The sequence below is a fragment of the Trichogramma pretiosum genome, unplaced genomic scaffold (assembly GCF_000599845.2).
Source record: "Trichogramma pretiosum strain Unisexual culture from Peru unplaced genomic scaffold, Tpre_2.0 scaffold11, whole genome shotgun sequence".
Lineage (NCBI taxonomy): Eukaryota > Metazoa > Arthropoda > Insecta > Hymenoptera > Trichogrammatidae > Trichogramma > Trichogramma pretiosum.
In genome coordinates this window covers 1,657,242-1,670,419 of record NW_019641702.1, presented here as the reverse complement: position 1 = coordinate 1,670,419, position 13,178 = coordinate 1,657,242, and the positions used below count along the sequence as shown (strand labels likewise).

At 35.1% G+C, this 13,178-nt stretch overlaps 1 protein-coding gene across 1 annotated transcript; it reads right to left on the bottom strand.

The window, feature by feature from the left end:
• Positions 1–1,233: 1,233 nt before the first annotated feature.
• On the bottom strand, positions 1,234–2,725 carry LOC106653863 (myoneurin-like). Its single transcript, XM_014373456.2, has 2 exons — positions 2,430–2,725; positions 1,234–2,202 (listed from the first exon to the last, which is right to left on the bottom strand). The coding sequence occupies exons 1-2, from the start codon at positions 2,520–2,522 to the stop codon at positions 1,708–1,710; spliced, it is 588 nt and encodes a 195-aa protein (XP_014228942.1). The 5' UTR covers positions 2,523–2,725; the 3' UTR covers positions 1,234–1,707.
• Positions 2,726–13,178: the final 10,453 nt, after the last annotated feature.

The window sequence follows — 13,178 nt, the reverse complement described above, 5'->3', positions numbered from 1 at the left end:
ATTTGAACTTTAGATATAAACTGGTTTGGACCTGGTATTGACCTCAGATTTAACCATTCGAATGATTGTTACCTCACGCACTTGCTTCGTTGCCCAAAAAAATATTATTGTACTTCTTTTAAGTGGTAACTTATGAGTATCTATGAAAAACACTGATTGTGGCAACAGAAGTGGTAGTTAATAGCAAAATCATTCGAGTGCATTGAAATTGCTCAGAATCAAATCTTCTCGTGACGGACGAGAAATATTTCATAGAAATGTTTGTCTAGAATAGTTCAAATCAAACGACGTTGAGGAAGAAATGAAGAGGAAAATAAGAAGAGAGAGAGCTCACGAGATAAATGAAAGTTGTCGAGTAGCAAATAGCAAAAGCAGAAAAAATATAATCTAGTCGTAAAATCCAAAAATACTTACTTTTCTAAGTTTTATAAAAAACGAATGAATTTTTATTCATTAACTTCATTCAATTCTTTTTTATTTTTTATTTAAATTAAGCTTTTATTCTCTTCAGAACCACAGTTAAAAATACCAAATTGATGTTTGTTTCAATTTACTGCATTTTCAATATGGCTTCATTTATCAGAATGAGTAAATATGTAAATACTAAGGATCCATTGTTCTTTATTGACTTGGATTTAATTTTATTTATTATAAAATTCATTGAAAAATTGTACGTGGATTTGTATTGAACTCACCCAATAGATACAAGAGCCAAATCTTTAAGAATGAAAAAACATGGGTTTTCTTTATTTTAATGAATTTTCCTTGTTGGACAAAAATCCAAAATGTAGGTGCAATATGTTATTTCTGGCAGGGATTTTTTTCAGTTTACTTGATTATTTTTATCTTATTTTCTATATTATTTTCTATATTATTTTCTATGTGAGGTTTAAGGGTTACACTTTTATTACATTTAGATACTCAAACCCGGTTTAAATCATGTCAAATCACACTACAAAAATTAGACATAAATATGCCTTATGCATATATTTTGGAATGTATTGACGATTTTTACTTCAAAAACTTTTTGGAATCAACCAACATAGACAAAATTCGAATTTTACATACACAAAATGGAACCAAATGGGGGGGAAATGGTGGGGTTTTACTTAAAGCAAAAAATTTTGTAATTTATTTTTAAAAAAAGTCAATTGTATTGACTTTGAATTCTAATTTTACTTTGAATTTGGAGATCCCTTAAAAATGTATAAATAAGTAAGACATGTTTCAAACTTTTCCAGTATAATCATCACTTTATTATAAGAGAATGTCAAAATATTTGATGATATTCTTAAAAATTATATGTGTACAATCATTCACTATAGTATAATTAATATTCAGTTAAACTTATATCTACAATAATGTCAACAATATCCATAACATTGCGACGTCAGCACAAGAACAACCTCAATAAATAAGAAAGTTGAAAACGTGTCATAGTCTAGTACATTTTTAACATAGGTCTAAGGACATTTTGGCCACTCAAGTTTATTAAGGAAGTTCTTACGCTGAAGGGGCGATATTTTCTATAATATTAGAAGCAATCTCTAAATTTTCATAAATTATCAGCCTATTATTATCTATTATTTTATTGGTGGCTTTTTACGTTGAACGTGTGATTTGGAATGGGTTTTAAAAGTAATGATGATTTTCCGTGCATGATAGTGCAATGGTTCAAACAATTTTTTTTGACATGCCATTGACCTGTTATTTGACCATTTCAATGATTGCTTTCTGATCATTGACTTCTGATGAACTTTGATCAGTATTATGGATGGTTTGTTTTCGTAACTTTGCTCCACAATCTTTACATTTTAAAACTTTGACATTTAAATGCTCAAAAGAAAAATGACGAAAAAGATCTACATTGCGTAAATAAACGGCTTGGCACTTGTTGCACGTGAATAAACGTTTAAAAGCTAGAGCTTTTTCGTGAGTTTTTAGTACATGATTTCCAAACTCTTCAAAGGATACAAAAGTTTTATCCTCAACGCATTCTGAACATTTAAAAATTTTAATACATTGGTGTATCGGAGTAAAATTTCTCTCTTCGGACAATATTTTTTCTACATCGTCAATAATACTTATTGGTGTGGATCTACCGGACACAATTGGTGTAGATCTACCGGACACAATTGGTGTAGATCTACCGGACACAATTGGTTTGTTCATCTGTTGACTTTTAATTCTTTCTGAGGTACGCTGATTAAATGATATTGTTATTTATGATCACGATTTATTTGTTTTTATTTATTTGTAGAGATACCGAACTCTAGCTAAAATGACAATTTCAAATACATTTCTATAGATTTGATATTTGTTTTTAAAAAGTTCTATGAACGTTTTTATTTCGTTGTTTAGTTAAAATCGAGTTTTTAAATTTTCATTTTTGCTTGGCTTCAGTATCATTCAAAGGAATTAAAACTTACTTTAGTCAATAAAGAATCATCAAGATGCATCGAAATATTTTCATCACATTTTAGTGAATTGTTTTTTTCATCGAATTCTTCTTGTACATCCATGTCTAACAAAACACAATCACAAATCAAGGCCGTAAACTATGTGAACTGATATATGCGGACATATAGATTATCAATACGATGTAGTATCAAGCAAACTGTATCGTACATAACAACTTAAGAGAATAATATATAGATTTGTTGTTATATGAGCAAAATTTCAATTAGTATGTTTTCAATCTACCGATTATAACGCCATTTAGCTAGCTCAGTTAACACCTAATTGTGTGGATCTAACGCAAATTATTATCAAATATAAATACAAGCGACTTTGATCAGATTGCTTACCTAAACGTAGAGTTCGTTTGTAGTTATTGTCTTTATTTAGAAAACTTGGTATAGAAAGAGATAAATATTTTTAACATTAATTTCAATTCTCATAGTTCGTATGTCATTTTGATTTTTATTAAAATGAAAAACTTACAACGATTCAACATATTAAGTAATTAAATACTTAAAATTAATACTATTCTCAAAAAAAAAAAAATTTTATCGTTAGGAACCATTTTAATTGCTTTTAATCGCAGTCCTCAGATGACTCATATCTTCGTCTTGAAAATTTATTTTGGAGGTATTTACCCAAGCAAAAAATATTCGTAACTACATGTGAGTTAAAAGAGATCACAGTGACAATGTATGGTCGCAATTACTTTCATTCAACAGGCGAGAATTCTTAATTAAATGAGCTTGATCTCTGCGTTCGACTGGCGCCCGGCTTTGCATACGCATATCAGAAGGCGAGATACGCATAAGGAAGAATAAAGCGAGAGACAAAAACAAGCTGGTCCACGGCGCATGATAATTGATGATATGAATGCAGCTCACGTTCTTTTGCCCAAGCCGCTTCGCACCCAGGCAGGCAGGCAGGCAGCAACTCGAGTCCCGCCGTGCTGCCTCGCGAGCAATTAAGTTAAGACAATATCCATTCGCGTGGGAGAGCAATCTTTGCCAGTAAGTAACAGCTCGAACGTGCGCGCGCGTGGAGCTGCCCATGACACTGCGCGAGCTAATACTGCGAGCCTCCTCTACTGTAACCTGTTCGTTGTTCTTTACCTAGGTACGAGGTATCGCGAGAGCCGGCAGCAACTCGTTGCACATTCTAAACAGCAGCAAATGAAAAAAATCGAGGATCGTAAAGAAAGCCGGAGAGGAGCTTGATCCATCCACGACTCTCTGACAATCAGTGTTTAATCTGCAGAAAAAGAGGTAGAGGCCAGATGTGGCGAATATCTGCTAGGAAAAAAAGATCTTTCGTTAGATGCGAGTAGACGCACGACGCAGAGGAAAAAAGCAGATAATCTGTCTATCTTTTGTTTGGCGAGCCTCGATGCTTTCAGTTACTCGCGTTCATTCTATGCATCGGGCCTGGCTGCAATTTACCTTCTTGAACAATGTGGAATAATCAGCCTTTATAATCAACTAAGATCTGTGTACGAGAGAAAAAGAAATATACCAGCAAGAGAGGCTAATCTAATTTACGATACTGCGAGTTGTTCAAGTCATTTGAAATTAGAAAAGTTAAAGTCTCTACTGGCGCTCGAGATTAAGCACGTGAAGCGGAGGGACAGCAGAAATCGCACTCTCCTCCTTTTTCACCCAATGCCTCTCCTACGGTTTACGGGTGTACACATACACACATACACTCGCAAAGCTATTATCGAGGAAGTCGCTTAAGAGGATATATATAGTTATATATATTATATACCGATATGGTCCCTAGAGACGCGTCTTGTTCGATGACGTGGATTATCTATCGACATTAATGCTTTTGGTCTAAATCTTCGAGCGCTCACGTGAGCGATTTTCAAGTCAAGCCTCGCATTACTCGTTCATTTTACCTCTTTTTCTCTCTCTTGTCTTAAACTGAAATATTTAGTTCACGTGAACAATAAAATCGATATATCGATGGTACATCATGTTTTTTTTTTTCGTAAAAGCTCTCACTGATAGTAGGTCAGAAAATGCAAGGTTTCATTAAATTTGTCAGGAGCTTCAGACGGCTAGGCCGAGAATAAATAAATGAACAATAGATACACAACAATCGGCTTGACTGATTTTCACATATATATATACCTGTGCGTGTATCCCTTTGGTTCGTAACGAGCGTGTGCGCTGCTAGCAGCACTGCTCGTGTACATTTTTTACAACTAAACTCATATATACAGGCACTTCAAGCGCAACGGATTGGCCATTGAAATGCAAAGTCGCTGCCTGGTATTTTCAGCTTGACAATGCCGGCTTTTTCCGCAAACAACGCGACTTTTTAACGTTTGTGCTCCGTGTGTCCTGCCAGACAGCGAAAGCTCTCGCCATCCTCTCTTTCTCTCTCCCTCTCTCATCCACTCACTCTCTCTCTCTCTCTCTTTCTCTCTCTCTTTCTCTCTTTCTCTTCCTCTCTTTTTCTTGTTTGAGAGATGTATACGGATGCACGCATTTGTATGCATATTTTTATTTTATTATCATTCTTATTATAGTCTTAAGTTTTTTTTAAATAAAAGAAATCATTTTGCTTGTTATGTTTTTCAATTTATTCCAAATTTATTTGCATAGCGAGAGTATGATGATTCGTTATTTATCGCCTCAAATCACGGATTATCATTCTAATTTTTTTTTAGTACATAAGTCTCATAAAATTTATATAATTATAATTTGAGTGATAAAAAAATAAAAGAGTTTTCGTGTAGTCATTCTACGCGTATGCTGATGTTTTGAATAGGAGAAATAAAAAAAAGAATAATTAACCATCAAAGTACAGTGCATACGCTTAAAACTAGCTTTTTCATAACGCATCATTCTCATATTTATAAAATTTTTCGCAGTATCATAAAAGTTTCATACAAAACAGGAGAGATTAAAATAAGTGCACTTTGAATTTATTTTGTTTCATAACGTGTAACAATTTATTCCTACCTTGTTTAGATATTTGTTATTTTTCCATTAATTTGAATTTGTAAATTACAAGTTAACACACAAAAATTTGCAGTCTCTGTGTCAAAATCTTGAGCATAATTTGGTATATTAGCTTCAATTTTTTTTCTTCCAAACGCAAACACGCTTCCGAGCAAATGTTAGCTTGTCGACGATGAAAAACTGAATCTTTGTTCAGCAAACGACATAGCCAATGGAAAAAATATAATACACGAAGCAATGTATGTTACGCGACAAAGGTCGAAGTAAGCATGAGCGCAACATCGTCATATTCTTCATAAAATTGAACTTCAAACGTGGCTCGCCAAGTTGCTAGATATTCTTTTTTTTTCGCATCTTCCGTGCAAGCAGATTGGAATTTCTTTCTTCTTTACACTCGAAATATTCGCATATATATGTATACGCATATTAGCAACAAACGACTTCCATCTGGCGCCAAACGAATAAGCGTGCGGATAAACAAAAAAAAAGGAAAAAACGAAGGGGGGAGAAAGGCAAGAGAAGAATGCAGGCGAGAGAAAGGAGGAGGAGAAGAAGACGTGGCATTCAAGAAAGCGTGAAATGTTGCTGCAACTCGTATTTAATATTCGTCGTATCGTGAGCTAGATTTCTCAGATATATACGAGCTAACGGGCGCGCGAGCTCGAGCTATAATAAAGACTATCTGCGCGCGCCAGCGCACCAGTATATATTCCATTAAAAAGGCCCAAGAGAGAATTCTGTGCTTTTTAGGCGCCTCCGCAAAAGAAGTGCGCAAGAGTTATGTGGCCCCGAATCATACTTACGTGTATGTGTATATCATGTACGCGTATACACGAGAGACACGCCTTTTCCATTTCAAAGAACGCCGGGTGGTGAATAAATTTTTCTCTCACACTACACTCCTTTTTTTGCGTGTATTTTAATACAGGATCTCTGGCCCGTACAGCTATTCACAAGAGCATATGCAAAGGCAGCGAGTCGTACGCGCGATGCGTGCCGAGGAAGTGTCCGCGCGCATGTAGAGAAGTCAATCGCTAAACGGCCTGCAAAGACGCTTCTGCTTTTTTGTCAAGTTTTAACACCACAGAGAGCACAAGCGCCTGCATAGATATAATATATTAACAGGCTGGGGCGTGGTGTTATGATATTAAAATCCGGTGGAAAGCCAGCGTTATTTTTGGCAAAAGCTGCGCGCATCTCTCTTACCGAGCTTTTAATGAGCTTTTTGCTTTAAGCGCAATTCTTCGAAAACTCTGCAGAGCTTGAAATTATTTTAAGGTTTGAAGACAATTTTTCATTATTGCGCATAATTAATTTGAGAAGGTTTAAACATTTCATCAAGGATTTTTGTTCAAACGCTGTAAAAATGTGGTAGTAATAAAAACGTATTTTACTTTTTCAATGAATAAACGAAAATGTATTGCCTGTCGATGACAACAGCTAATCGGCAACTAATAAGAAGAAGAAGAAGGAAAAGATAAAATTTGCTTAGAAAGTTTTTCTAGACTAAAATAAATATTACTAAAACAATTTAAAAATAATTTACATCTGTTAAAAAAGTTGATTGAAGAAATATTTCTGAATCTCGAAAATTAAATTTAACTTGGATCATTCTAGTACTTACGAAAATATAATCACCACCTTGCGCCTGACCTTGAATGTTGTGGGGCAATGTTTTCCATTCATGTTTTTCACATTTTCCTCGAGTTGCTCTTTTTTGAGATAAATATAGCTACGGATTACGGCTCGAGTTTGAATTTCCCTATACGGATAATACTGCGTACGGATTCATGACATCGGCCGTGCGCATTTGTCACTAAACGTGCACTTACTCTAGGGTATATACTCGACGAGCTGCAAATAGATCGACGGATTCGTCGTCGGCACTGCGCAGTTGTATAAATAACTTTCACGCAGTGTAAAAAAAGTAAGTCTGTATTAGTATTTGACTGCAGCGAAAAATATTCATTTTCGAATCAACAATACTTGAATTTTTTAATATTTTCATACACCATTTTTTCGATAAGTCATGTTTAGATGAGAAATAAAACAAAGAAATTCCCAATTTATCATGCACCATCACTTCAAAGGTTTCCCTTTCAAAATATCATAAAAAAGTGTGAGGGCTCGTGTTAAGATCACATTGCAGAGTATGTTTAGCGTTCTCATTTACACACTCTAGTACCGTTCGGCGCGTTTGATCTCGAACTTTCATAATAATAAGTCATGGCTCATGTGTGTGGTTTAGGTCGCAGGCAAATGAGCTATTCCAGCTGCCTACTTTCTGACACTCTTTCTAAGTCGCAAATTTTTTTTTCGACGTGATCATCGTGCTGATCTACAAACATGTCAATTTTTTTAAATAGTGGGAAAAAAATATAAAACCCCCATGACCGAGACACTTGGCAAGTAGCTCGTGATATTTGACGCGGGTGCAATAAATCTTTATTTCAGCACGAATGTTAATTTTTTTTCATGAACAGCCTACGTTTTAATTCCAAGAGGATTTAAGTTCACGAGTCGGCAGAACGGCAAAGCTTCATTCGCGTAATTTATCGCTTGAAATAATTTAAATAAATATTTCACTAAGCTCGCCAGCAACTGTACTTAGCATCAAGTGGTTGAATGGTCAATTTTTCTTTGCTCGCTCTTTTATACTATGCCGCACGCATTTAGCTTTTTAAATCATTAACTGCACGTTTGCAGTGTATATTTGCGCCGTTACGGAAGTGGCGTTTCATAGAAGTCACAAGAACCGGCAGAAACGAAGTGAGATCTGAAAGAGATCTAAAAAGGTGCGGAAGCGTGCACTCATAGATATGATCGATTTTCTATCAAATCGAGTTGATCGAGAAAAATTTTTGATTTCGAAGTATTATTTATAATTTCTAGGGCTTTACATTAATTTTTTGTAAGAGTTTGCAGATGTCAAAGCATGAAAAAATGCAAATATTTAAAAAAATAACTACTTCACTTTTAATCGGTTTAAGTAAAAAATGAAGCATAAATGTTTACCTTAATAGTTTAAATTTCGCAATAGACATTGTTCTTGAGTTATTATCGAGATATCTGATTTTGTAAATAATATTTTTTATCTGAGTATTAAGACATAAAAAACATTATGTTTATCGGTACATTTGAAAAATATTATGAAAAGATCTTTTTTGCACTTAAAAGCCCATTTATACATTCTAGATAATTGTACTTACTTTCGCAAAAGGTCATACATGCATCGAAGTAAGATACGAACATTATCTTGGAATCTGCGATGTTGATTTACTATAAGCCATATGGGCTAAAGATACGTCGTGTGCATACTTTGACTATATAATCTATTTTAAAACTCGTATCTACTACTGATCTGCTTTTCTATGTTGTGTTTATAATAATAACTTATGAAACAATTGAACGCCGCTTAGCTTTAATACAGCGATTGTCGAATAATATTTATAATAATTAAAATTCATGAAAAATGTTCTATTTTATAATGATTATAATAACAATATTTCTATATAACAATATTTTTAGACACAGTCAGTTTGTCTGCAGAAAGAAGAGTAAACAGATATTAAAGCGAAGCCGATGATTTTATTTTTAAACAGAAACGTTAGTAGGTCCTTACTGTTCACAGAAGTCATTTGTATTAGTATCTTAAGAAATGGGTTTCTTCTAGCAGGTATGGCTTTTTCTTGGCAATGCGCCACCTGGTGGCCGAGTCAGAAGCCATCTGGTGGACTGAATTTGCAAGCTCGGTTTGTGATAGAGAATCTTGCTGAGAGTTTGTAAGCTCGGGTGGTGCCTTTGGTAGCGTTTAGAAGGATTACTGCCAACACGTTGGAAGTTCTTCTCTGTTTTTTGAAAATCTTTGAGAGTTTTATCTGTTGTTTTCACTTTGGACTGAAAAAATTTTTCAACCACTAGCAGCCAAACTTTACAAATACTTTCTACATATATATAAAACAATAAATTTTCCGAGTTAGAGTCATGTTGGTCATTTCAAGCATGTTCGGAAACTCATTTGGTAAAGGATGATTTTTTCCCGTGTTATTTGAATGTGAAGTTTAAAGTCTTTGGGGGAATAGACAGCGATTGATTTGGGTCATATTGAGTAGGCCATATAAGTGTGAAAATCGAAAAAAATTGACTAAAAAATCATTTTTACAAAGTTGTAAACCAGAATTCTCTCTTGAATGATATTTTCAAATACTATCATTTTAAATTTTCATTTTGTTCCTTTCACTATATTTTGGTATGATTATAAATATTCTGTGCTTAAAATACTTTACATTATAATTAAGAGTTGTCTCGCACGAATGCGTAAAGGTGCAAAAATCAACGATTTCAGTCTTGAATGTCATTAATTTCGAAGACATCAATCCATATCAATTCATCAAGATGGTCATAAAAATGTAATTAGTTTTTCCGCTTCAAGCTTAATCTCAGGTATAAATCAGTTTGAAACGTTCCATCCAAGACAAAGACAGCAGATAGCAGAGGCAGCGGCAGCGGCATCGGGCTAAGAGCAGCTAAAAGCGAGTCTTAAATTTGATAAATGAGACAGAAGAGTTGCGATGAAAATACTCTCCTATTCGGGGCACGATTCGACACTCGGCAATTTATCTGCCGTTAAACCAATAACGGCAGCCGAGCAGAGATACGCGCGAGCTGCGCGCGGTCAACTCTAAATCCTTGTATGATTTGCAAAACAGCTTATCTCGCTGGGTGGGTGCGTGCGCGCGTCTTTCCGGGCGCCGTGTTAAGTAGAACAAACTTTCTTGCGCTTCGATTCTTCCGCTGGCACTGCGCGACGCGCGAGGGAGAAAGAGGGAAACGAAAACGTGTGTATAATACGCGATATCTGCGCGAATACTATATATTCAAAATCATGTATTTTACTGCTCCCCGAGCACCTCTCGTGCCACGTTCCGCATCGTCAGAAAAAAGCTTTCTTTTACTTTTCTTCGTATTCACTTTTTCGCCATTCGCGCACGGTGAAACGTAGGCGAGTATGTGTGTGTACACGTATGTAAGTGCGTGTGCGCTCGAGCAGTACGAGAGAGAAATCTTTTGTGTGTTCGTTTACTCGCTCGGCTATGGCGGAAAAACACCTTAAGAGAACCATTCGGTTGCGCGCTTGTATATATCTACCCGTGGTGCGATTTATTTATTTCGACTAAAAAGAAATAGAAACGATCGCAGTGGGATTTGCCTTTTGCCGTTTAAAGGATCGTCGTCGCGGTTGGCTGCGGAACGGATCGCGCGCACTCTATGCCAGATGTGTATTCTATTGTTTTCTTATCTAAGTGCCCTGCGTCTCCTCCTCTTCCACTTCTTTTTTTAGTTTGAACGCGTATTATACGCGCGAGCTTTATTTCCATGGATAGTGGCAGCGCCTGTAACGGGGTAGCCTCTGCTGTGTATGGATGTGGAACTGCTTTTATTTAGTATATGCGACGACCCCCAGCAGTAGTTGTGTTATCTATACAGTTGTTGTCGTAGTTGTTATTGTTGCTCTTTCATGTGAAGGTTCGTTTGTTGTTGTGCGTGGATAGAGAATTCGGCTCTACCTGGTAATTAAATGAATTTTGCTCTCTGGTATACGAGGTAAATTTATGGCCTAGCGATAAGCTTGACGTTCGATACGTGCGCGTGAGCAAGATTCATCGAGACATTTACACGCGTACATTTGCGCGTACTTTGCCTGTTCGTGACCGCCGAAAACGAAAGGAAAAATGTATAATGGGGAATTGGTGGATTCAACAAATGTGAGCTTGCTCGTGTTTAAGCTCAAGTAAAATAATCAAATATATGGAATTTCTCCATCATTTAAAATATAAAGTCACTTTTATATTTTGTAAAACATTTTAGAAAAAGGCTTTATGCGAGAAGGATTGTGAATAAAGAAACGATAAAAGTATTTTTTTTCGACCGATCAATATTTAGACAAAAGTATCATTGAGCGCGTGTGGCTTTTATGATTTTTATGAAGCAACGAGGTTGAGCTTTTCTGTATCCCAGTACGAATCAAAGCTTTGTTTTTACGACCCATATAAACGCTTTGAAACCAAAGCATGAAGAGCTTTCGCATATATATGTACACATAAGAGACCTAAGGATACAAAAATAAAGCGAGGAGTTCAACTTTTTCACTTCATGTGCCATTGATAGATCATTTTGACACCTTGAGCAGAGGAGTGCGAGAAGTGACGTTTTTGTTATGCATTCTCGATGGTTTTTTTCACTTTCTCATGAACTTGGAAAAATCTCGAAGCAATATGAATAGAAAAACGTGTGGCTTTCAGCGAGACGTTTTAGAAATAAATAGAGAGAAAATGGCTCTCCACCGAAATCTATTCTGTTCGATTTTTCAAACTCGCACATACTTACGCACGTTCATATAAAATCCAATGCTTACAGAGAAAAAAAACTCAACTAACGCATCCAATATATTTATATAACGGAAGCATATACACTGAGAACTACACACCAGCACACATTCACACATGCAAACACGCATACCCACACACACACGGGTACACTTATTTCCGGGATGATTTTCAAACGCTAACACGCGAGTGTGTATATTGAGAAACGAAGAGAAGAAGAAGAAGGAACTTACTGTGAATAGATATGGTGGGGGAGTTAAAAACGCAATGCCTCAGCCACCCACGCAGCAAATGCAGGCACACGCGCGGTACAGAGTGTGACGACACATCATGTTTGAGACAACTTTCAAACCCTTCCATTTGTGTACATTTCTGCTATATAAATGTAAACCCGCACATTCGTACTGCGATGAGTACTTAAAGTTACACACACAAATTTTTATTTAAAAATACAGATTCAAGGGTATTTAAAATTACTATAAACTCGAAAAAACTTGATGTCTAGCCACGAACGGTTATGATGTTTCATTAATTTATTTGGACAATTACTCTTACAAAATTAAAATTTAAAATACATGTAAAAAATTGCACTCGAAAGTTCTTCGTTGTTCAAAAATAGTTCATTTTTCGTTACTGTTATTATTTGATATTATTAAAAAAAAAAAAACCTTTTGTACTCGGATGAAAGACAGAAGTGACACTCGTGCAAGATAGACAATCTCCCACGCCTGTTGCGCAATCTGCTAAGATTATTTTATTCATTTTATATCATTTTTTACTGTTTTTATGTAGCCTTATTAGCCCTCAAGATGTATTCATTTAGTTTTTAATTATTATAAATAAATTATTTTTTTGAGAATGCAGAACTTTACTGTATCTGTATTACACTAAAATAAGTAGTTCACAAAATTGCTAAAGAAAATTCTGATGTTTTCTGTAACTGGAAACTATTTGAAAACAAGAATCGATACTGATTACTTACTAAATTATAGTTAAAATGATCAACTAATATATATTTAAAACATCTTACGTACTTTAATCTTCCTATTGCAAAGTAAATTGAAGTTAAATATGGAGTTATTAATCCGATAGCATAAATTTGGATTAGATAACATAAGATCAATACTAAAATCAGAATGTGGTAAAAGAAATGGTTTTTATCAATGAATAATTCAAGGTGAATAGAAATCCTTTTTTCAACTGTGTGATTTCTCAGCAAAATATAATTTTCTTCAGTGGCCATAGCACAATGTACGATGTATAAGATCCACACATAAGAACAAAAAAATCAGACATAATTTTCACTTTTAATACGCTTATTTATTTGAAATGATAAAATATATCTCCTAATATGTAAAAATTT

Coding starts and splice junctions, on each gene's coding strand:
- LOC106653863 (XM_014373456.2), bottom strand. CDS start 2,522: ATGGATGTACAAGAAGAATTCGATGAAAAAAACAATTCACTAAAATGT. Junction 2,203..2,429: donor ATGATTCTTTATTGACTAAA/GTAAGTTTTAAT, acceptor TCATTTAATCAG/CGTACCTCAGAAAGAATTAA.